Source organism: Cydia pomonella, chromosome 25 (genome assembly GCF_033807575.1).
Source record: "Cydia pomonella isolate Wapato2018A chromosome 25, ilCydPomo1, whole genome shotgun sequence".
In the NCBI taxonomy this organism is placed as follows: domain Eukaryota; kingdom Metazoa; phylum Arthropoda; class Insecta; order Lepidoptera; family Tortricidae; genus Cydia; species Cydia pomonella.
The window spans coordinates 8626015-8651020 of NC_084727.1; the positions used below are offsets into that span (position 1 = coordinate 8626015).

The 25006-nt window shown below is 37.7% G+C and overlaps 2 protein-coding genes across 3 annotated transcripts in view; one reads left to right on the forward strand and one right to left on the reverse strand.

Annotated features, from left to right (window-relative positions):
* Nucleotides 1-25006, reverse strand: part of LOC133531369 (1-phosphatidylinositol 4,5-bisphosphate phosphodiesterase epsilon-1-like) — a 208189-nt gene that overhangs the window by 39704 nt on the left and 143479 nt on the right. Inside the window, exons 23-26 of the mRNA XM_061869533.1 lie at nt 3296-3426; nt 3016-3109; nt 2328-2423; nt 84-196 (exon numbers count right to left, since the gene is read on the reverse strand). Of these exons, the coding sequence (XP_061725517.1) occupies nt 84-196; nt 2328-2423; nt 3016-3109; nt 3296-3426 (434 nt within the window). The remainder of the gene's footprint in view (nt 1-83; nt 197-2327; nt 2424-3015; nt 3110-3295; nt 3427-25006) is intronic.
* On the forward strand, nt 3973-24644 carry LOC133531586 (cleavage stimulation factor subunit 1). 2 transcript variants are annotated; one of them, XM_061869892.1, is made up of 12 exons: nt 3973-4291; nt 4380-4472; nt 5689-5772; nt 6286-6389; nt 7092-7246; nt 8106-8197; nt 11617-11755; nt 16605-16765; nt 19522-19672; nt 20226-20319; nt 22023-22173; nt 23949-24644. In XM_061869892.1, the coding sequence occupies exons 2-12, from the start codon at nt 4393-4395 to the stop codon at nt 24037-24039; spliced, it is 1302 nt and encodes a 433-aa protein (XP_061725876.1). In that variant the 5' UTR covers nt 3973-4291; nt 4380-4392; the 3' UTR covers nt 24040-24644. The 2 variants fall into 2 exon arrangements, with proteins under 2 accessions (XP_061725876.1, XP_061725875.1); XM_061869891.1 differs by lacking the exon at nt 3973-4291 and having other exon boundaries at nt 4300-4472.

Consider the following 25006-nt stretch of genomic DNA (forward strand, 5'->3'; position numbering starts at 1 on the left):
AAAGATGGCAGTAAATTTACTGTGGCTACAAAGTTTTCTTTGACAATCCACGTCTATTTCAAAGTCACTTTGATGTTACTGACCTGCTGAAGGCGGTAGCTAAGACTCCACCGTAGCCTTGTGCAGAGCTGGCCCCCGTCAGCCCAACAGTGGGGCTTGCCTCAATTGGGAGAAGCTTTTTATTTTTTATTAGCACCTGTAACAATCGAAGATGTAAAATGAAATAAAAGCTTGTAAAAACATTTTTTTTTAAATTAAAATTGAAACAGACAGGGCCGGATTTGACAAATGATCGAATTTAAAAAGTATTAAATATAAGTATGAGTGTTGTAATTAGAGTGACAGAGAAAAATGTCATCATGTCATGTCATGTCCTGTCATTATTCAATTAGTATTGCGGTACAATGAGGAAATGCCGCCAGCATCCTTGGTACAATGCCTCAAGGGCCTATTTTAGATATAAGCTAGTTATAGTAATCATCTGTATAGGTATATCCATTATGTATATTGTTATTGTAAATAAATATATGTTATTCAAAAAGTGGGCTTTGTTAGGCACTGGGACTTCATGGGTCAGGTACCTTATTTAGCGATGTGACATGGGCCAATTACATCCACACTACACCAGACATGTCTGAGTAAGAGTATAATTTTTTCGTTTCACCAGATATCAGCACATCTTTTACAACATTTGACATGTAGAAAATACTTTGTGTCTATTTACCAAAAATGTTCAATGTTTGATATTTTCCAACCAACGGACGCCAGGCGCTTCTTTCATCCGAAAGCGACCACCAATCCGTCAACACCGCACACTGCACCTACTTAATCTTTCTGGTATAACCCATTGGTTGACTGGTAGAGAATGCCTTAAGGCATTAAGTCCGCCATTTGTACCTTCATGTATTGTGCAATAAAGATTAAATAAATAAATAACATTTTGGTCCACCTGCCATCACTCTGCCGGGCAACATGTCCCGCCCAATTCAATTTCAGCTTGGTAATGGCCTCACCCACGTCTCGCACCTTGGTGCGGCGTCGAATCTCGACATTCCTCACTCGGTCTTGAAGTTTAAGAGGCTGTCGATACCTAAAGCGCGCACACTGTCTATTTGTATCGGAGTAAATGAGATAGCACTGTCGCATGTTACTGGGCCTGGGCAAGGGAATAATAAGAAAAATATTTAAATAAAAAAAGTGGATTATTAGTGTAATATTTTACTCAACCACGGTTTAGATATAAATGTTTTGAAATTGTGATTTTAATTGCAGACCCATAAGTCAAAACAATAAAGACATAAAACCGTTTAATTGTGATTTTAAGACCAATCTTTACAATTATTTTCTATCGAGCCGATTTCGTTCAATCATGTATCGAGTACAACCACGGTCTTTGAAATATAATTAATATGAACATATATTTTTCTTACTTGACTAAAACAAATAGTTTTTCTTAAAAAAACTGTTTAAGTAACATCAATTTCAAGGACATTGGGTGTTGACAGCCTCTTAATGCGCTTCATGGCGCTCTGTGCTACTTGTATTTTATGCAGAGCCTGCTTAGTGAGCGTCCATGTCTCGCCACCGTATGTCACATTTTGCATATGAACCCTTTTTTTACATTTCAAATATTGTTAATGATGTGCTGATACTCCGTGAAACAGAAAACGACTGACTTCGAGCCCGATATCGGGCAGTGTGGATGTAATTGGCCCTAGACAAACGAATGGACACAGTCGCACCATAATATATCCATTTGTACCTTATTAGTAGGTACGGAACCCTTAAAGAGCGGGGACTGTGTCTGTGAATTAAAATTTTATAGATACTTAGTAAATTCAGATATTCCCTAATGGCAGTCTTTTTTTACGGCAAAATTTCTTTGGTCACAGGATTTCTGAAAAAAAGCCGGGGTGTGAGGTGCGGGAGGTGCCTAATAGGGGCCATCCATTAATTACGTCACACGAATTTCTAGGTTTGTTTACCCCTCCCCCCTACTAGTCACACTTGGTTACATTTGGCAAACTCCTGCCCCACTGGTCTGACGTCACATATTTGGCAATTTTGTTTTCAATGAAATCGGCAAATCGTAATAATATTTTATCAAAATATTTTTTAAAGAAATATTATATAACCTAGAACTGATACGGGAAGAAAATTTAAACGAATAAAAAAGATAATCGTTCCAAAAACTTGTTCTTTAACTGTACAACGAATAGAAAAAAAAATATTTTTCGGTTACTGATGAAGTTAAAGTGACAAAGTTTGTGACTCCCCCCTCCCCCTATACGTGTGATGTAATAAATGATCCCATACTAAAAACTCACCTTGTATTTAAGCTGCTCCGGGCTAGGCAGTCTGGGCTCGTCCGTGTAGTCCACTTCGAAAAGGAACGACGTCACCAACTTATCTCCGAATACTGCCTGGATGAAGACGGCCAATACAGTATGGCGCACACTGGGCTATAACCGCGAAAATCGAAGTTCGTCAATTGCGGATATTTTTCTCTGTCACTCTAATTACATCTTAGTGAGAGTAAAAGAGAAAGATCCCGGCAATTTGCGAATTTCGGTTATCACGGTAGGCCCCTTGTAGGCTAGTACTGTTATTTATTCTGTGTCTTGGCGTTTGAGTCATGTTTGTGTTTATGACATAAAGCGTTCAAAGCGTTAAACATACATATTCTAGTTAATAAACATAATACTAGCATCGCTAAGCCTTTGCGAACGCATGTGCAAGATAAACATTAGTTACATATGAGTAAACTTCTGTGCACCCTATATTAGGGCGTAGCTTTGATCTTTCGAGCACGCACTGCTGAGCAATTGAGCATATGAATGATTAGTTCCGTGTAGTTTACTCATTAGATAAGAAAAGAGAATTGAAAACGAGGTTTCGGGATTAAATTAGGTACTTAATTTAACTTTTGCAAAGTTTATTTTCAACAGTTTAGTTTCAAGTGTCAAAAGATGGCGGTTAAAAAAGTACCAACATTAATAAAAATGTTGTACTGACCTCAAATGTGCTAGCCATGACTTGTTGTTGTGGCAGACTGCAGTGGTTTTCTATGCTCAATATCAAAGGGTACGGCGAAGCAACGAATGCACTTCTGAAAAACATTAAAATTACATTGAATTTTAAGACAACATTATTAACGGACAAATTGACAGAATCTTCTTTCCCGCCACAAAAAAGTCTAAAACCATAGACAATTTCAGCCAGGCCTGAACTTGAGAACGGAAGTTATAAAATAACGATCGTTAATAACGCGTTATTTTTAATTTTCAATGCTTACCTTTCGATCGTTTCGACGACTCTTCGAAATGGGATTTTTGTCGTAAATGTATGCCCGTGATAAATAACTGGACTGCCGTCGTCGCCGTCCCAACAATCTAGTTCGACGCACCGACATCCTGTCAGCAATACCTGTTGAAGTATAAAAACAACTTGTATTTGTTCCAAATTCCAAATTATTTATTTGTTAAACATAGGTATGTACAACAGTAGGTCTTAAATTTATAATAAAGTATCACTATGCTTCGCCACATGGCATACAAAATAGCTACAGAGGATATGTAGCATTCATTTACAAACTAAATCTATGGTAAATAATGAAGTATACACTACATATTATTAAAGAGTAATAAAATTTCCTGAGTCTGACAAAAAATCTTGTATTGAGTAGTACGCTTTAGTTATTAAGAAATCATACACCATTTTTTTAAATTTCTTTAAATCTCTTTTGGCAGTTTATTATAAATTCTTGGTGCCATTCCAAACCATTGTAAACCAGCATAAAATCTAAATTACATTTACGATAGACGAATTGACTTTGAATAGTAAAAATCTATTTATTCGTATCGATTCATAAACTATAAATATTATTTCCTTACTGTCAGTTCAAGAGCCAATTAGCATATGATAAATAAACTCTGGCACACCCACTTTGACAGTAGAAAGGGGGCAGCAAATTTAAAAAAAATAGGCACGAAGGGTTGATCTCCCATAAAAAAAATTGAATTTCGCGCTTATTTCTACTGGGTGTGTTTCAGTCAAAAATATATTCGTTTGAAACATTTTGAAACAGTAAGTTATTAACGGTAGGTATTCTTACTGCGCATGTCCACAAGTATTGATTATAATTTACCCGCTTATAATTCTGCGGAATAGTATGAGTTGGTTATTACACTAAATCGGCTCGTGTTTTCCGAGCTATAGCAAATCGATTGTAATAATCGCCCCATCAAGCGGCACCGAAAAACCATAGACGCAGAAATTTATTCATAGACAAGCAAGTTTTTTTTACGTTGTTGTCAAACATAAAACTATCTAACCTTTGCCACCGGTGTAAAATCTGCAAATCTGCTATTATTTTCTAGCTTTTGAGACAAAATGAAGGAAACGAATGGACAAGACATTGATACCAGGAATGTTGTTAAGAACAGGGAGTTGCTCTATCGCATGATCATCAGGTAAATAGTATTTTGTTTGTACCAATTACTTGGCTATTAAATGTCTCTGTTTTCCGTCGTTTATACATGAATTCGAGTGTGTTATTACTTAACATAGCATTATTGAGGCCAGCAATTTCGTGTTCAATTGATTAAATCGTTTTACTATAGTTTAATTGTTTTTTCTTCACTAAAAATAATTGAGGTTATATTTTAGTTGCAAAATATTTATTACATATTTAGCCGAATTTCTAAGCTTATCCAGGAAAACAAAATACCATTCATACATACAAAACAAACAAACATACAAAAGCTTTTGCAGCTTTTCACTGTAACATGATTGACATTATAGTTACAGTTTATATTACCTATTGTTTTGAAGACCTTAGCTTAGCTTAACTCATTGAGTCCCAACACTTTAATGCAGGCTGTACAGACTTGTCAAGAGAACCCAAGGCAGGCTGAGAACGAGTGAGTACATGCTGCTCTTTTCCCGTCTCGTCTCGCACTTCTCCAATTAGACTGGAGCGGTGCCGAGACTCTCGGCGAGAGGTTCTCGCTGATTGTGTACAGCTGGCATGAAATGTCATACAGTTTATATGAAAACGCTTAAGCATCTATAGGCTTTGAGGTTAAGATTAACTTTTCTGCTGTAACCATATGATGTCACATTGTCCCTCACTTTCGCACTTACATACTTATTAGAAATGTTAGAACATGATAGGAGATAAAAATGCGACCATGCTAGTGCTACCACCGCAGGAGTCATATCTATATTATATTTAACTGTTGAAAGAAGTTCGTAAGAGACTTGGGGCATAGTCTACGTGACAGATGGTGTGATCCCCATTCACACTCCTACTTAGTTTAACAAATATCACTTTCCATCCAGTGCAGCAAGTATTTATTGCACTTTTGGGTTGGGTGGCAGTCGGAATGGGGTTATATTTATAGTATAAGTAGGATAGTATATTTGTAATGTGCTTATCTTTTTTTGGAGTTAGTTTTAGTGTATTTATTTGATGTATATGTTTGTTTCAGATTTAAAGTTTTGAGTATTTTTAGTTAAAAGATGGAACGAAAATTAAATGTTCTACTAACTTAGTTCATCAATATTCCACCAAATCTAATGTGACAATGCTACATATTTTTAAGAATATTCTAAAACCATAATACTTTTCTGATTGTAGAACACAGTTTATGGTGACAAGCAATAACATCCACTCTTTCTTTTCAGCCAGCTATACTATGATGGCTTCCAGCCAATAGCTGCTACGTTGGCAGCCGCTGTGCATGCGGACCCATGCCCTCCGAGTGACAGGTATGTACTCGAAATTACTATCAGTGTTAATTGTCTATAACATAACGCAAACTAGGCCCTCCCTTCTTCAGACATTGTTAAAACAAGCCCTTAGCTTCTAAATACATTGTCATGTATCTTTTAAACTGTTGCCTCTCATCAACCCAAATTTTAACAATCTAATTTCAACTCTTTACACAGTGCATCTATATTAAATTTGTCAAAACGGGTTACTCACGTATTTTAAGTCGAAAACGCAGTTGGTCCGTCAGCGCAATCTCCTGATGACACTTCTCGGTAGGGAGTGAAACATGTCGAGCGTTTTCGACTTAAAGTACGTGAGTTTTGTTATTAAAAGTGTATCTATAGTCTTTGTTAGACTTCTTTAGTATGTCTAGCTTTCTCTATTTTCGATTCAAGGTTGAGTTCTCTGAAATATTATTAATTAACATATATTTATACAAATAAAATATTTAAGTATATAAATTATTGATAAGCTCATGATCGTTATTGTTATTGTATTATTTGTCACAGACTACTAAATGTGATGATGGTGGGGCTGCAGCATGAGCCTGATCGCAAGGACCGCCTGGCTGCCTCCAGTGGAGCTGAGCACTTGCTCGGAACTACTGGTTTTGGTAAGTTATAGTTTCAGTGTTAGCAGCATTTCTTGCAAAACCTAGTTATTTACCACATAAACAAGTAATTAGTAGAATTTTGCATTCTATTTTTTTTTACTTTGCTAATCTGCAAGTTAAAAACGTGCTAGTCAATCAGTGCTAACCGTTATAATTATTTGCTTATTTTAACACGCAATTAATGTTGTCACTGCAAAAGTAAATACGCAAATAAATGTAAAGCCGCGTTTTCACTTAGTGTTTAGAGCAAATGATGTGTTTCGCCTCTCTACGAGGCATCCTCAGGAGACGTCAACGGTCTGGTGCTAGCCGTGCTAGGCCTGTCGTATAACGGATTAACACCGATTGAATAGCTCTAAACGCTATTATTTTTTCGTGTTGAATACATTTCTTTCGTATAAGCATTGGCACATTAGGGCGCACGGTAACGTGCGTGCGTTAGCGCGTGTGCCAACCAACTGACTGGCTTTGGTACCGCCGGCGGGACGAGATTCGTAGGTATACCTATAAATCTGAACTCGCGTAGAGAGTTCCATAGGCCTGGCCAAACCCAGTTGTAGACGGAACAGGCACGGAAAAAGAAGAGTTTATTAGTATCTTAATTTGATTTGTTGAAATGAAAATACACATTTTCTGCTAATAGCGCACCAAATTTGCACTCATAATAATGATTATTTAGTAATCACGTGAATTTTTCAACAGACTTGGAGTACGAAATGGACGCATCCTCCCTCGCTCCCGAACCAGCAACTTATGAAACAGCCTACGTGACGTCACACAAGATGGCGTGCCGCGCCGGCGCGTTCAGCGCGTGCGGCCAGCTGGTGGCCACAGGGAGTGTGGACGCCAGTATTAAGGTTAGTGTGCGAATTGCACGTTAGATGGCGCTTATCAGTTCAATCACAATGCTACATCGCGCTGTTAAGATTTTTCCGCGTATGTATAAGTCAGCACTTTAGAATGTGTTAAATCTAGGTAGGTTAATGGAATAACTCCATTGACCATCACTACTGCTAGAGAAAAATAGCAATATGCGATATCTTTCGTCTTAGCAAGCAGCTTATCAAACAGCCTATGTGACGTCACACAAGATAAGATGGCGTGCCGCGTCAGGGCGTGCGGCCACAGGGAGTGTGGACGTTAATATTAAGGTTAGTGTGCGAATTGCACGTTAGATGGCGCTTATCAGTGCAATCGCAATGATACATCGCGCTGTTATGGCTCCTCTACACGATGGCCCAGCGTAGGCCAGGCCTAAGGACGCAATTATGCGTTAGAGGGAGCTAGTGATATTGCTATCTCATTTCACCGCATAGCTGCGTCCCTTAGAATGGCCTACGCTGGGCCATCGTGTAGAGGAGCCCTTGTAGTAAATTGTGCATCGAGGGGGGTAAAAGTGGGATGCGGCTGTCGATTTCCGTTTGAAAATTTGCATACATTAAAGTCGGGTGAGAATGCAATATTATGGTACCACCAAGCTGTGACAGAAGGTGGCCATAGGAACTCTGTGGCAAAACAAGGCAACCTAATTGTGTTTCGGGTTTTTAGGATTGTCTCGATGAGTATTAGTTGCCTGTGGAAAGAAAAATACAGTCAGCGACCAATCTTGTACCAAAAATGGAATTTTCGCCAAAAACATATTAGAATTTGCATTTTTTAGAAAGGAGATACTTATATCGATTAATATTATTAAATTTATTTTCGTTTCAATGTCAGATCTTGGACGTGGAGCGTATGCTGGCCAAATCGGCGCCAGAAGAAGTGGACCCGGGCAGAGAGCAGCAAGGGCACCCTGTTATTAGGACTCTGTGAGTATTGAGTACCGGTCGTTTTACGAAAGCTGGTACAAATGGATTGGACGAAACTTTCATTGTACGAGTGACACAAATATACACATACACGGTGGCCAAAAAATATGTGCATTCCCGTTGCCAGGGAGGTTTTGGGATTATACTGAGCAACTTTTACTATGTGACCACCCCCGAAATCACAGCTTTTAATCAACTCATTTTATGTTAAAACATATGTTCTCTGTGTTATAACATATGTTTTCTGTTGTGACAGAAAAATTGCCACGCGCGTATGCTCGCTCTGTGTGGACCCGCCTAGTTATGGATATTGTCTATGTATCTAAGTATGTATTTTGACGACCGGTCTGGCCTAGTGGGTAGTGACCCTGCCTATGAAGCCGATGGTCCCGGGTTCAAATCCTGGTAAGGGCATTTATTCGTGTGATGAGCAATGGATATTTGTTCCTGAGTCATGGATGTTTTCTATGTATTTAAGTATTTATAAATATTTATATATTATATATATCGTTGTCTAAGTACCCTCAATACAAGCCTTATTGAGCTTACTGTGGGACTTAGTCAATTTGTGTAATAATGTCCTATAATATTAACATTTATCTATGTAAGTATGTATAGCGTCGTACTACAAACTTTGTCAAGTTTGGGAATGAATTTATCTACATATTTTCTCTAATGTAAAATATTGGCATATACGTAATTATGTTGACATGCACGACTTGTTATAATTATAAACTAACCTACTAAATTGCTCTCATGTTTAAATTTAGTTTAAACCAAGTGTTGCATGATAATTTTATTATTGTAATTTTTATTTAGGATTAAGTAACACGTCCCATATTGTATGCCCTAACAGGGTATCATGTACCTACTAAGTCTAAAAAATAAGATCTTTATGTACTGATGAACATGATAAAACAATGGATTGAATGAATGAATGAATATCGGCTAGGCCCTCTGTGCTATCTACTACACGCACGCACTCTGTTATTATTGGGGTTTTGTGGGCCTTTGAGTGCCACGTCGACAACCTTGTTTCCGGGTCTGCCTAAAACGTAGTCTGACTAATTCGCGTTATGCCTAGACCAACCGAGAAATAGTCGCACTGAGACTTAGGCCTAATGAGTTTTTGTCCAAATGCGAATCTGGCACAAGAAGACTCGGGCCTCTTGCATTATTGTCCAAAAGCGAATCTGGCACAGTGAGACTTATACTTATGTATTACGTTTTTATCCAAAAGCTCCTATTATAGATTTTTTCTAATTGTTTATTTTACAAAAACATTTCCCTTTAAACGTAACTAGACGGAGCCCCGCTTTGCGGGGCTTCTATTTCTGGGCAGTTTGCCCTTCGGGCATCTGAAGCTACCTAACGAACCTAACCTACCTATTGACTAATTGTGACTACCCTTAAAACATTACACTTTGGGGGAAAAAACGATTAAGAATTTCTGCTACTCACTGATAATTAGGCATATCGCGAAATGGACAAACAGCTACTTAGGCTTACTACGTTTGGGACATATTGCGAAATAGGTAATATAAGTAATAGGTCAATAGCGATTTAGACGAATAGCGAATTTCAAATGAAGTTTTGTCATAATGCGAATTAGTCAGACAGACAGACCCGGACAAAAGGGTCGACCAAGCTATCTATTGTGACAGCCCTTTAATAGTACATTGTGCAACGAGGGGGTGAAATTTTGGATACGATGGTAATTATTCCCGACAGCCGCAGGCTGAAGGGAATTAAAGAATCGAATTTGCAATATTCTTACCCCCGGAGTTACACACAATGTTTTTCATCACACTTGCGAAGAAAAAACTATTTTTTTTTATACCACGACGGTGGCAAACAAGCATACGGCCCGCCTGATGGTAAGCAGTCACCGTAGCCTATGGACGCCTGCAACACCAGAGGCATAAAATGCGCGTTGCCGACCCTTTAAAAACCTGTACACTCCTTTTTTGAAGAACCCCATACTGTAGCCCCTCGGGAAAACCTCGGCAGGAAGCTCATTCCACAGCCGAAGCGTTCGTAAATTTTAAACATTCGTCCAAACAATTCGTCAGCCAGTTTGTAATTTCATGACAGGTTAGCATCGAGGGCACAGACCTATCCGGCATTCAGCCACGATTAATAATTTTGTAAAAATATTTTAAACGGCTGTTAAATTAATCGAATTATTTAATTTTAAACATAAACAAAAATATTAAATTATAAACGTCAGTATTTTAAAAGTAAAACTCATTTATGCTACTTGGTTTGTATGAAAAAGTGACATAATTTAAAAAAAAGGGAGGGGGAGGGAGTTCTAGCTTTTTTTTCACAATCCATAACTCCCGCGGGAACAAAATAGGCCTTTGTCCTTCAGTACACCTGCATGAAATAAGAACTTTTTCGAGCAAGTGTGATAAAAAGTTCACGATTGCCCGTGGAATCTATGAAGTTCCAGATTCATTGGGCTGGAATGTTCTGCACCTCACATGAACACACTCCTATCCTAAACATTAAAAATATATGTAATAAATATATATAAATACCTAAAAAAAAAAAAAAAAATGTCTGTAATTTTGTAATATAATGTAACTACAAGTAATTACGGTTGTGGAAGAGCGGGACGTCTCAACACAGGCTTTGTAAGCCTAAAGAGAGGCCCCAGCAAATGCTTACTATATGTTTGTAAATAGATAATAAAGATATTTTTCATTTTTCATTTTTTCATTTTTTCATAGGGTTGCAATACATGCCGCCCTATATTCTGTATCTTTAGGTATTTAAATAAAAGTAAACAAAATCTACCCTCAAATGGCTCCTTAAGCCAGTTGAGGGTAGATGAAAACATTACATGATCAAATAATGTAGGTTAAAGTCAGGTCGTTCAGTCACAGATCCAGGCGATTTTATATTTGGTTTGTTAACCAATAAATGTTATAACTGCACGAAAATTTACACATAGTTTGTTTACTTTTATTTAAATATCTAAAGACACAGAAATAACCGAATAACCGAATAACCGAAGGGCGACTTCGATGGTTTGGCCACGTCATGCGCCGAGAGCCCGAACATATGACACGCAAGGTGCTGGATATGTTCCCCACACAGTCGCGACGAGGAAGACCCCGACTAACATGGCTGGCAACAGTGAAGAGGGATATGGAAGAAGCCCAAATCCCACCTGACATGACCCAGGACCGCGAAGCCTGGCGAAATGTAACTAGGAGAGCCGACCCCAAATAATGGGAAAAGGACAAGGAGAAGAAGAAGAAGAAGATCTAAAGACACAGAGTATAAGTAGATACTTCTTTTTGACATTAGTGGTCCACAGGAACAGACAATTTGCAGTTCAGTCTCCTCTGACTCCTGGCAGAATCTGCATATCGCATCTTGTTTCTATCACAATTATTCCTTATGCACAGGTATGACCACACGGATGAGATCACGGCCCTGGACTTCCACCCTCGAGAACAGATCTTAGTGTCAGCCTCTCGGGACTGCTGCATCAAGCTGTTCGACATCACCAAGGCTAGCGCCAAGAAAGCGTACAAGAGTATCACGGTAAGACAAATTATATATTTCTGCCATACATTTTGTATTTTTAATATAACCGCAAACTTAAACTAGACGTAGGTTTTAGTGCTATAAAACAATTCTGAAAGATTCTTTAATTTAGTGTTAACTACCAAAAAAAAGGAGGTCGCGGTTTGAAACCCCGGCTCGTACCAAGGAACTTATGTACGAAATATCATTTGATATTTACCAGTCGCTTTTCGGTGAAGGAAAAACATCGTGAGGAAACTGGACTAATCCCAACAAGGCCTAGTTTACCCTCTGGGTTGGAAGGTCAGATGGCAGTCGCTTTCGTAAAAACTAGTGCCTACGCCATATCTTGGGATTAGTTGTCAAGCAGACCCCAGGCTCCCATGAGCCGTGGCAAAAAAAATATATACAGGGTGACCTTAGCCATTGGACAAACCCTGAAATTCCAAGTAGGGTTACTTCTCAGGAATGCTCTGACGTTAATATTTTTTTAATTAGAACAAAAGATAAAAAAATAAATTTTACGAACAAAAGTTATTTGCAATAATCGACAACAAAAAGAAACACACTGTGTTAATCTTTGGCAATGTTTTTGACAATTTGTTAGAAATATTTGATAACGATGACATTTTTAAAAGTAAGAAGCTTATTAGTGTCACAAATAAAAAAGATAATCAAAAAGGTCGAAGAAGGTTCCATACTATTCTTTGAAGATTACCCTAGGAGCTACTAACACATACAGGCTGCTCCAAACTAAAAATTGGTAATTTGTTAATTTCTTCGAGACCGCTACACCGGCTGTTATGATACTTTGTACACTGGATCTAAATACCCTAATGCATATGTACATTTCGGCTTAAATCCAATGGCTAGGGACACAATGTATATTTTAAATTTCTACCGGAAATATATTTCGTACATCATGGTTACTTGTGACGGTTGTGACGTCGCGTCATTAAATGCGACGTTCTGAGTTAAAAAAAAATAGTGATACAGTCAGCATCAAAAGTACCGGATCAAACAAGGTTTCAAAAGTATCTACCATTCTGTAACAGCTTAACAAAAGTCGATGGTTCTATATGTAGAACAATTTAGACTGTAAAAGATATACTCTTGAAAGTAAATTTTAGAGAATTATCTTTATTTGGAAAAGTTATCCGGAATATCAGATACTTTTGGCGCGTTGTTTCATCCGCTACTATTGATGCTGACTGTACATTTGCTTGCTGAATTATTTTATACGGAAAAATAAAAGTCGTCCATTTTTTACTAAACCTATGATACTGTGTTAATTAAAGCCTAAACCAACTAGCTTTCGATTATACGGTTGTATCAAAAATACTGTGCGCGTTGGAGGGTGTGCCATCTTGCGGCCTGAATCGGAAGATTCCGGGACTGGGCAGTCAGCATGAGAAAATGTTCAATGGCTGGAAAGTGCAGGGGTCAAAATGTCCATACGAACTGGCTGTCTATGTGGTAAAAAGTATGAACGTTGTAATGCCTTAGTGTCAAAATGTACATATAATCGTGGTCACAATGGTCTAGTGACAAATGGTACACATCTTAAAATGCAAGTACAACAAAAGGGGTGATAGACGAAACGCTTGATTGATATAACGTGCTTAAGTTTAAATGAATAACTGTCAAAAAATTAACTAGACATGAAAAAAAATTGGTGTTTTTCTCCAGCATATCCACTTTACCACGTGAAACTGCACCACTACAACTGGAGTTAGATGCATATATTGCTGCTTGATTGTACTTTTAAAAATACTAACGGCAATAATCATATGTCGCACTCCAGCGGGCGATATGCGGGCACATCAAAAGTAAGTTTCACATATAAATCAATATATTTTCAAGTTTTCAGAATAAGGTATTTTTACTAAGTGTCCTATGTTATTGGTAAAATACTGTTGTACCAATTTCTTTCCCTCCCCTTTTGTCCGCCACTCGTCGCGGCTCATGACATGTTCCCGCCAGTCTGTACGGCTATTCGCGTAATAAAATTCGGGTAGGTAATCTACGTAACTGGTAATTTGCGTACGAAATTCTGGTCATCCGCGTATAAGGTAATTTGCGTTTCTGGCACTATGCGTCTGAACGCTTTTTTTAACCGCCGCAAAACGAAACTGAACAAAAATCTGAGAATTTTTCACTTATAAAAATTATTTCCCTCAAACGTAATGCATTGATCTAGAACTGTACAACTTTTGTAAAATTTGGAGTAAAACCAAACGTTTTAGTTAGAATAAAGCACCATGTACAAAAAGGAAACATTATTACCGTGATGCATTTAGGCACTGGTCCCACCGCGAGCGAGTAAGCTATGAACTATCGGCTATTTTCTAGCTCAAGAAACGAACAAAAGATAATCGCTTTCGTGTAAATAAAAGAGAGAGATATATATTTATAGTTCATAGCTGGCTTGTTCACACCGCCGGCGAAGACACTCTCCCACCGCCCGGCGAGTAAGCGATAATTCCATACAATGTTTACTAGCCGCCCGCTGATTGTCAACTGTTTCTAGTACATAATTTTACTAGTTGATAGCCGAGCTCGCTGATAGTTGGCGGTGGGACCACTGTTTTCTAGTTGACCGCCGCGATAAAACTAGCTCAGCGGTACTCGCCGGTGCCTGCTTGGCGATCAATAGTATAGTTACCTTATTAATACCTTGCATACAATACGTATAGTTTGCGTACATCACAAATTTAAAAAAAGGGTCCAGTATGTTTAGTCATACACCCCTTCCTTCAGATAGTGTAATCCCGACCCTTGCTAGGATCATAGAAGATGTTATGAAAAAAGCTGCATTTTTAGATGGAAGCAAGCCACTTTTCTCGGTGATAGTATAAACATAAGTAAGTGATTTTTTCCGAGGATATCAAGATTTCATTCCTTAGGAGGCCGAGCATAAGCAAGTGCTTATACGAAAATGAAAAAATTCTATACTTTTTTAGATTGATAGATTTTGACGTGTGCCATGTGCCAATTGAAAGAGATCGATTTATTTAACAAACATTTTGATTAGGATTTTCTTTTTTTTAACACCTTGGCTGCGGCAATTAAATATACCTTGTACATAGTTAACCATACTTTGCAAGTGGTCGATCGAACTTATTATATAAAGGAAAAAATTGCGGGTTAATCGCATCTACCTGTCTCTACCGCACTAATAAGGTACCTATTTTTGTAACACTCAATTGTAAATTTTTCTTCATAGTAAATGTACGAAAACATTTTTTTTTATTTCTGACTTTTTTGTACATTACCGAAAGCTGATCCACGGAAACTATTAATACTAACAACTGGATAGGAATAGAATCGATAGACATAATAATAAAAAAGTTTGTCAAAAATTTTCTCGCACCCCGTATGTTTTTTCAAAAATCTTTAAACGCCAATCTTTATTAATTTGAAATAGAAGGAAGGTCTTCTAAGACCATTTTCGCTTAGCAGTACGGAATCTGGTGGCTGCACTCACTGACCCAAAATCTATTTCCACCCTGTATAGGTCATTGGCGAATAGGGCCCTCTTAAGTTTTTTACCTTTATGCTGGGCCACCCGGCTGAGCTAGTGGAGCGAGTAATCGCCCGTCGCACGCAAACACTCGCTTATAGCTCAGCGTCTAAACTAGTAAAACTATACTCGCTTCTCGCCGCTCGCCCACTAGTTTGTAGTTTATAGTTAAGTGTAAAAGCGAGTGAGCTTATAGTTTGTAGCCGGCGGTGGGACCAGTGCCTTACGCATGTGTTCGCGTTGGCTATTATACATTATGGCACTTGTTTAATTGGACCTGAACACATTTTAACTGCCGTCCATTTGAACCATTGCAAATTTTGAAATTTTTACTTTTTGCCATATACACAGCCGGTCCGTATGGACATTTTGACACTAAGGCATTACAACGTTCATACTTTTTACCACATAGACAGCCAGTTCGTATGGACATTTTGACCCCTGCACTTTCCAGCCATTGAACATTTTCTCATGCTGACTGCCCAGTCCCGGAATCAATCGGAAACATAAACATTGACTGTGACATTGACACTTCACGTCAAAGCAATGTGATCTAAAAATTCTTCCGTAATACGGAACATTCTCCTCTCGTGTGAAAGTCAACACCGACATTGGCCCTGCAATTCACCCTGTGCGAATTGGCAGGGAGTAAAAGCCAGAAAGGAAAAAAAGGCCACAAGATGGCAGACCCTCCAACCCGCACGGTCCCTATAGAGTTTACCTAAATAAAAGTAAATTAATTATTCGTCATTATTTGATTTGTGTGCCTAATCCACGAAATGACTTTACCCTTTTCCAGGCATAGTACGATTTATCGACCACATACGCGCCATTAGAATTTCAACTTTAGCATTCCGATTTAAGGTTCAAATTAGATTACACTTTCAGGAAATGTTACTCGTCTTCAAATGAATCGTCAAAACTGAATTATTGTTATTTTTGAATTTTTTGTTTTTTTTTAGGGATCGCTCTGTAGCGATAAGGCCGCCTATTGTTTACCTCTATCTTTATGTATTATTTACATTTTTTCAGAGGTTGTGCAAGAAAGAGGATTTGTTTTGTATTGTATTGGAATATATTTGGCTTTTTTGGGAAAACCTTGTAGATTGGTGCGGCCTGGAAAACGGTTAAAGACAATGCATTTCGAAATTTTGCAAACAAAAAACTTCGAGTTCTCTGAAAAGGACTCAAGTCTCTACAAAAGACTCTAACTCTAACAAATTGAAAAGAACTCGAGTATAAATTTAATTATGTGAAACTGAAAAACGTCCAGTTTCAGAGCAGAGGACTCAAAGGACTCAAGTCTCAACCAACACTACTGAGCCTACTTTTTTTCTTTTCTAGGATGCTGAGCAAGTTCTATGCGTAGCTTTTCATCCCCTCGGCGATCATATCATAGCATCCACCACCCACCCCGTTATACGTCTGTATGACGTCACCACCAGCCAATGCTTCGTGTGCCCCGTACCGAGCCATCATCATACCAAACAAGTCAATACTATCAAGTAAGTCTGAGAAAATATTTAAGGTACGAAACGAGAAAATGTTTGCCACTTTGAATTGTGGCATTTTTGTTCGTAATTCTAAACTGAGACGTCTAAAGAAATTAAATGAATTTAAAGTGGGCGCCCTCTTGAATTTCTATAGTTATGGTCCGATTGCGTTGAAAATATATGTCTAAGATGACAACTGTCCATGTCCAGTACCGGGCCATCATCATACCAAACAAGTCAATACTACCAAGTAAGTGTTAAAATATTTCCGTTTTCATGAAGTCTTGTAGGAGACAATCTTAGAAAACGAACGCCATATTGAATTTCGGCATTTTTGGTCGGATCGCGTCGTAAATCTAAAGTAGGAAACAATCTTAGAAAACGAACGCCATATTGAATTTCGGCATTTTTGGTCGGATCGCGTCGTAAATCTGAAGTAGGAAACAATCTTAGAAAACGAACGCTATAATGAATTTCGGCATTTTTGGTCGGATCGCGTCGTAAATCTGAAGTAGGAAACAATCTTAGAAAACGAACGCCATATTGAATTTCGTCATTTTTGATCGGATCGCGTCGTAAATCTGAAGTAGAAGACAATCTTAAAAACGAACGCCATATTGAATTACGACATTTTTGTTCGGATCGCGTCGTAAATCTGAAGTAGAAGACAATCTTAAAAACGAACGCCATATTGAATTACGACATTTTTGTTCGGATCGCGTCGTAAATCTGAAGTAGAAGACAATCTTAAAAACGAACGCCATATTGAATTACGACATTTTTGTTCGGATCGCGTCGTAAATCTGAAGTAGAAGACAATCTTAAAAACGAACGCCATATTGAATTACGACATTTTTGTTCGGATCGCGTCGTAAATCTGAAGTAGGAGACAATCTTAGAAAACGAACGCCATATTGAATTACGACATTTTTTGTCGGATCTCGTCGTAAATCTGAAGTAGAAGACAATCTTAAAAACGAACGCCATATTGAATTACGACATTTTTTGTCGGATCTCGTCGTAAATCTGAAGTAGAAGACAATCTTAAAAACGAACGCCATATTGAATTACGACATTTTTGTTCGGATCGCGTCGTAAATCTGAAGTAGGAGACAATCTTAGAAAACGAACGCCATATTGAATTACGACATTTTTTGTCGGATCTCGTCGTAAATCTGAAGTAGAAGACAATCTTAAAAACGAACGCCATATTGAATTACGACATTTTTTGTCGGATCTCGTCGTAAATCTGAAGTAGAAGACAATCTTAAAAACGAACGCCATATTGAATTACGACATTTTTGTTCGGATCGCGTCGTAAATCTGAAGTAGAAGACAATCTTAAAAACGAACGCCATATTGAATTACGACATTTTTGTTCGGATCTCGTCGTAAATCTGAAGTAGAAGACAATCTTAAAAACGAACGCCATATTGAATTACGACATTTTTGTTCGGATCGCGTCGTAAATCTGAAGTAGAAGACAATCTTAAAAACGAACGCCATATTGAATTACGACATTTTTGTTCGGATCGCGTCGTAAATCTGAAGTAGGAGACAATCTTAGAAAACGAACGCCATATTGAATTACGACATTTTTTGTCGGATCTCGTCGTAAATCTGAAGTAGAAGACAATCTTAAAAACGAACGCCATATTGAATTACGACATTTTTTGTCGGATCTCGTCGTAAATCTGAAGTAGAAGACAATCTTAAAAACGAACGCCATATTGAATTTCGTCATTTTTGATCGGATCGCGTCGTAAATCTGAAGTAGAAGACAATCTTAAAAACGAACGCCATATTGAATTACGACATTTTTGTTCGGATCGCGTCGTAAATCTGAAGTAGAAGACAATCTTAAAAACGAACGCCATATTGAATTACGACATTTTTGTTCGGATCGCGTCGTAAATCTGAAGTAGAAGACAATCTTAAAAACGAACGCCATATTGAATTACGACATTTTTGTTCGGATCGCGTCGTAAATCTGAAGTAGGAGACAATCTTAGAAAACGAACGCCATATTGAATTACGACATTTTTTGTCGGATCTCGTCGTAAATCTGAAGTAGAAGACAATCTTAAAAACGAACGCCATATTGAATTACGACATTTTTTGTCGGATCTCGTCGTAAATCTGAAGTAGAAGACAATCTTAAAAACGAACGCCATATTGAATTACGACATTTTTTGTCGGATCTCGTCGTAAATCTGAAGTAGAAGACAATCTTAAAAACGAACGCCATATTGAATTACGACATTTTTTGTCGGATCTCGTCGTAAATCTGAAGTAGAAGACAATCTTAAAAACGAACGCCATATTGAATTACGACATTTTTTGTCGGATCTCGTCGTAAATCTGAAGTAGAAGACAATCTTAAAAACGAACGCCATATTGAATTACGGTATTTTTGTTCGGATCGCGTCGTAAATCTGAAGTAGAAGACAATCTTAAAAACGAACGCCATATTGAATATCGTCATTTTTGGTCGGATCGCATCGTAAATCTGAAGTAGGACACAATCTTAGAAAACGAACGCCATATTGAATTTCGGCATTTCTGGTCGGATCGCGTCGTAAATCTGAAGGTATGGAAGATCTAAATCTGCAGCATTGTGAAAAATAGTTTATAAAAAGTATTTAAATACAAAATCTAAATACTTCCTTGATATATTTCAAATTCAAAATACAAAATAGCTTAGTATACGAAATATTAATTCAACCATTACAATCGACGGGTAGAAAAAATGTGTTGTATTTCTCCAGGTTCTCCCCAAACGGTAAATACTTTGCAAGCGGCAGCGCGGACGGCTGCGTCAAACTGTGGGACACCGTCTCCAACCGCTGCTTCAACACGTTCGTCAACGCGCACGACGGCTTCGAAGTCTGCTCCGTGGCGTTTACAAGGAACAGCAAGGTATTTGTAGTACTCGAATCTGTTTAGAGATGGCGCCACCTCCGAGATAGATCGCGCTAACGATGTGTCGACGTAGAAACATCAGACACAGAAGTTTTGATGCATAAGTCAGTCATGGATAAGAGATGTAAATTCTACTTGCTGTTAACTACAGAGAAATTTCAATAATGAAATTAATTGCAAATATTTATGTAATTTCTTTATTACATTTAATATGTACTTAAATATAATAACATAAACCGTAGTATTCAGTGCTAAAAATGTAAATTCTACTTGCTGTTAACTACCTAGAAATTTCGAGAATGAAAATTAATTACAAATCTTTACATAATTTTTGAGACTTTGGAGCTTTGTATTTTTTATAATCTCAATATGTCTTTCTAAATTCCATTTTTTTTTATAATGGATGGCTCATTTTCTATACATTTAGCTAAATTTTGTTATAATATTCAACACGTGTCAAGTACCCAATTGTCATTATCTCTAAAACAAGACCGATTTCAGAAAATGTATGACATTTTAGTCTATAATAGCATTTATTGATGTGTTACAGTATCTCCTGACTTCTGGCTTGGACTCTTCCATAAAGCTATGGGAGTTGTCAAGCAGTAGATGTCTCATTCAGTACACCGGGGCTGGAACAACCGGTAAGTTATGATCCTAAATTTGGAAACTGTTCTAATGTCCGACGTACTAAAAATTACATTACGATTGGCTAATCTTTTTTTTATAGTACATTGTTACACGCACTCCCTCTCTGGTTGCATAACAACTGTTGTCATTGTTTTAATTGTCATAAAACTTTATGCATAAAATTCCTTTTGTCCGGGTCTGCGTAAAACGTAGTCTGACTAATTCGCGTTATGCCTAGACCAACCGAGAAATAGTCGCACGGAGACTTAGGCCTAATGAGTTTTTGTCCAAATGCGAATCTGGCACAAAAAGACTTAGGCCTCTTGCATTATTGTCCAAAAGCAAATCTGGCACAAGAAGACTTACACTTATGAATTAAGTTTGTGTCCAAAAGCGAATCTAGTGTTATTTCTCCCATAATATATTTTTTTTCTAATAATTTCTTTTCCAAAAACATCTCTTAAACGTGACTAGACGGAGCCCCGCTTTGCGGGGCTCCTATTTCTGGGTAGTTTGCCCTCCGGGCATCTGAAGCTACCTAACGAACCTAACCTACCTAACTATTAACCTGACTAATTGTGACTTCCCTAAAAACATTACACTTTGGGGGGCGACTAGGTAATTAGGCGTATCGCGAAATGGACAAACAGCTACTTAGGCTTACTGCGTTTGGGACATATTGCGAAATATGTAATGTAAGTAATGGGTCAATAGCGATTTAGACGAATAGCGAATTTCAAATGAAGTTCTGTCATAACGCGAATTAGTCAGACTACGTCTTAGGCAGACCCGGATAAAAGGGTCATAATTTTTATAGTCATACATTTAATTCGCATGAAATTTTAGGTTAGGTTCGTTAGGTATGCACAAAAGCTATATGACAACTGCTATGTATGTCATCACATATTATGGCTAAAAATGTATGACACAATATAATATGACTTTTCATTTGTTTGCGCAATGATGATTATGATATGACACAAGGTGTTATGCGTATCAAAAATATGAGTTAAACTTTTATGCAATGGACCCTTGTTACATAAATTGACTAAGTCCCACAGTAAGCTCAATAAGGCTTGTGTTATGGGTACTCAGACAATAATATCTGCTGTGACAATAATATAATTTTATGCTGTGACCTGTCACAGCATAAAATTGAACTGTAGACTGTACTTCAACTGTGACCAATATTTGTCCAGTGACTTTAAAAATAACAATAACCTGTTTTCAGTTTTGGTACACTTTAAAGTTTAAACCACAGAATAAATAATAGTACTACGTACAGAAGGTTCACTGTGTAACAAAACCCCTGGTTAGGTATTCCGAACGTGCCTAAACGTCGCCGATTGGACCAAGCTCTTTCGAAAGGCGTGGTTACCGCTAGGGTTGGCACCGTCCAAACCGAGTACCATTACCTAATACTGTTGATTTAACGTAGTTTAAACATAATTTAGGGTGCTTCACTTTGCGAGTATTAAAAAAAACTGGTTTCTAGTTCAGTTGTAAAACAACAATATGTAACGGCTTCTAACGTAAGATTACCGATGGTTCCATAATGTTTTGAAACGCAGTTACGTACTAGGAAATACATATTAATTCTTTCTCCATAACTTATGTACGAATAATTTATAGTCAAAAATTCGTAGGTAATTAAGAACACTCGAAAAGTACGTTTTTTGCTAGTAGAATAGACATTTTAATATTTTGTTTTCCTCAGGCAAGCAAGAGCACCACGCGCAAGCCATATTCAACCATACTGAAGACTACGTCATATTCCCCGATGAAGCGACTACATCTTTATGCACTTGGCACTCGAGAAGCGCGTCTAGAGCTCAACTCATGTCGCTGGGGCATAACGGGGCTGTCAGGTAACGCAAAGGATACTCTGATGTAACACAGCGGAAAAAAAGTGTAACATAGTGGTATAACACAAACCAACCCAGATTTACTGCAAAAGTAATAGAAAACAACCTACATGTAAAATAGGGGTGCCGTAACACAATGGTTACTCAGAAGTTAAATTTTTGTAGAGAATGCTTTTGGCATTAAGGCCGACTTTTGTACGATAAGTTTTTCTTTTGTGCAATAAACATTATATAAATAAAATAAATAGTTACGCATCGGTAACATAGCGGTATTTCGAAGTAACGCAATGGTAACTTAGTTGCATGTAACGCAGCGGTAAACTCAGTATAAAATAGTGGTTACCTAATGGTATTATAAGTGACGCTGCATAAAGTAACGTCATATACAAAATATTCTCTGATGAAGCTACTAAAGTGGACGTCGATAGAACTTGCAAATGTAAACAAACCAATTTACCTTAATTTCTTCGTAATCTCGCACTTTTTTTCGACAACTATAATTTTATCAACAGTCTATATACTTAAATCTTTTATTTATATCAATTACTGGTTAAAATATACGTTATTTATTAATATTTCAATGAAAACAACTATCATAAAATTTTTAGGTTATACGTCAAATGTTAAAATTTCAGTCATATTTGTTAACATAATTTGCAAGTTCTATTGACGTCCACTTTACATCTTTATGAACTTGGCACTCGAGAAGCGCGTCTAGAGCTCAACTCGTGTCGCTGGAGCATAACGGGGCGGTCAGGTAACGCAAAGGGAACTGATATAACACAGCGGAAAACTAAGTAACATAGTGGTATAACACAAACCAACCAAGATGTTTTTTGTGTTAATTGTATGCAACAAATATATTGAAAAATTAAATTGAAAGTAATGTAAAAGTAACAAAAACAACCCGCGTATAACGCAAAAGTAATAGAAAACAACCCAGATGTCAAAAGTGGTATTGTTACGTAACACAACGGTTACTCAAATATAAATCAAAGTCAAATGTTTTTAATTTTTACTTTTATTCTTCGAGCAACACCGGCTTCCGACACGTCGGAAGGGAGGGGCCTAAGCGATATGTTACCGAACAAATCATTCTGCCATTGTTTGCGGGGGGAAACGTGCACACAGCCGCACTTCTCACTCACTACATAGAAAATCCAGTCTGTAATGACGACACAAATACATAGAAAGTGCCACACATCAAAGACAAATCTTGCACACATCGATCTCTTTTTGTGTACAGAGGAGTCACAACATGCACCGCCATAGGTACAGTTGTACCTATGCTTCGGCAGAGGGGAAATAGTACGAATGCCGTCTCCCTTCCCGGTGTTGCTCGAAGTTTTTATTCAACCATGGTATAAATAAATTTTGAGAGTTAAGTTTAAGAGAGGTATGGGCATTGTGAATTTCATCTCACTTTGTGTGGTAGGGCACAGCCAGTAGATGTTATTCCAGATCTAGAGCAGAGCCCAACTGGGGAAGTACCTCCACCTTACAGAAAACCGCAGCCAAATAACACTAGACCATACTCATAGTGTTGTGTTCCTGCCGGTGAGTAAGGTTGCCAGAGCTCAACGAGGGGGGGGGGGGTTTAGGGTCGGCAACGCGCATGTAACTCCTCTGGAGTTGCAGGCGTACATAGGCTACGGAGACTGCTTACCATCAGGCGGGCCGTATGCTTGTTTGCCACCGACGTAGTATAAAAAAAAAAAAATCAGGCAAAATAAAAATCCCATAAAAAAAACCCTCTAAAAATATAATTTCTATTGCAGGCACATCGTGCACTCGGGCACGGCGCCAGCCTTCTTGACCTGCAGCGACGACTACAGGGCCCGCTTCTGGTTCCGACGCAACACGCATTAAAATCTACACGATTTGTCTGTCTAGTGAATCTTGCGACCTAAACGCGTAAGCGCCATTAATTTTTACCGCGCTTACGACGTTTTGCCGTCGCGTGGTACAGTCAAGGTATTAAATATCGGCACGGACAAAGTGCCAAAAATATGTATACACGCCCTTATTGCCCATACATTAAGGTAGTGTGTACATATTTATGGCACTTTGTCCGTATCGATATTTAATACCTTGACATACCTTGACTGTACAGGTTGCTATAGCCGCCATTTCGTTGTTTGGTATGGCTTCCCTTTATACTCTGTATCGTTAGGTATTTAAATAAAAGTAAACAAACAATTTGTATATTTTCGGGTAGTTATAACATTTATTGGTTAACCAACCAAATACAAAACCGCCCGGACCTATCGATCTGACTTTAACCTATATTATTTGATCGTGTAATGTTTTCATCTACCCTCAACTGGCTTAAGGAGTCATTTGAGGGTAGATTTTGTTTACTTTTATTTAAATACCTAAAGATACAGATAGATAAAGATGTGTATTTAAATATAGGACTTACTAGTAAGAAATTAGATTTTAAGTTAATTCTCATAATAAAATTATTGGTGAAATTTTCTAGTTTCATTTCAAAATTTCCTATTTTTTTTTTTTATACTACGTCGGTGGCAAACAAGCATACGGCCTGCCTGATGGTAAGCAGTCTCCGTAGCCTATGTACACCTGCAACTCCAATTATTAAATTATTAATTATTTAATGCCTATTAAAACCCGTCCAAGTGCGTATCAAACCACTTACGAAATTAAATATTGAACCAAAGTACAAAACCAAAGGATAAGTCCAGTATATTCCGGATCGTATTTAGTGTATTTAGAGTCAAAAATGTCATATGAACTTTCTTTTGTTCATTTGCCTAGTTTAAGAGATAAAAGCAATTAAAAAAAAAAAGTTTTTTTATTGTATTTCAGTGCATAA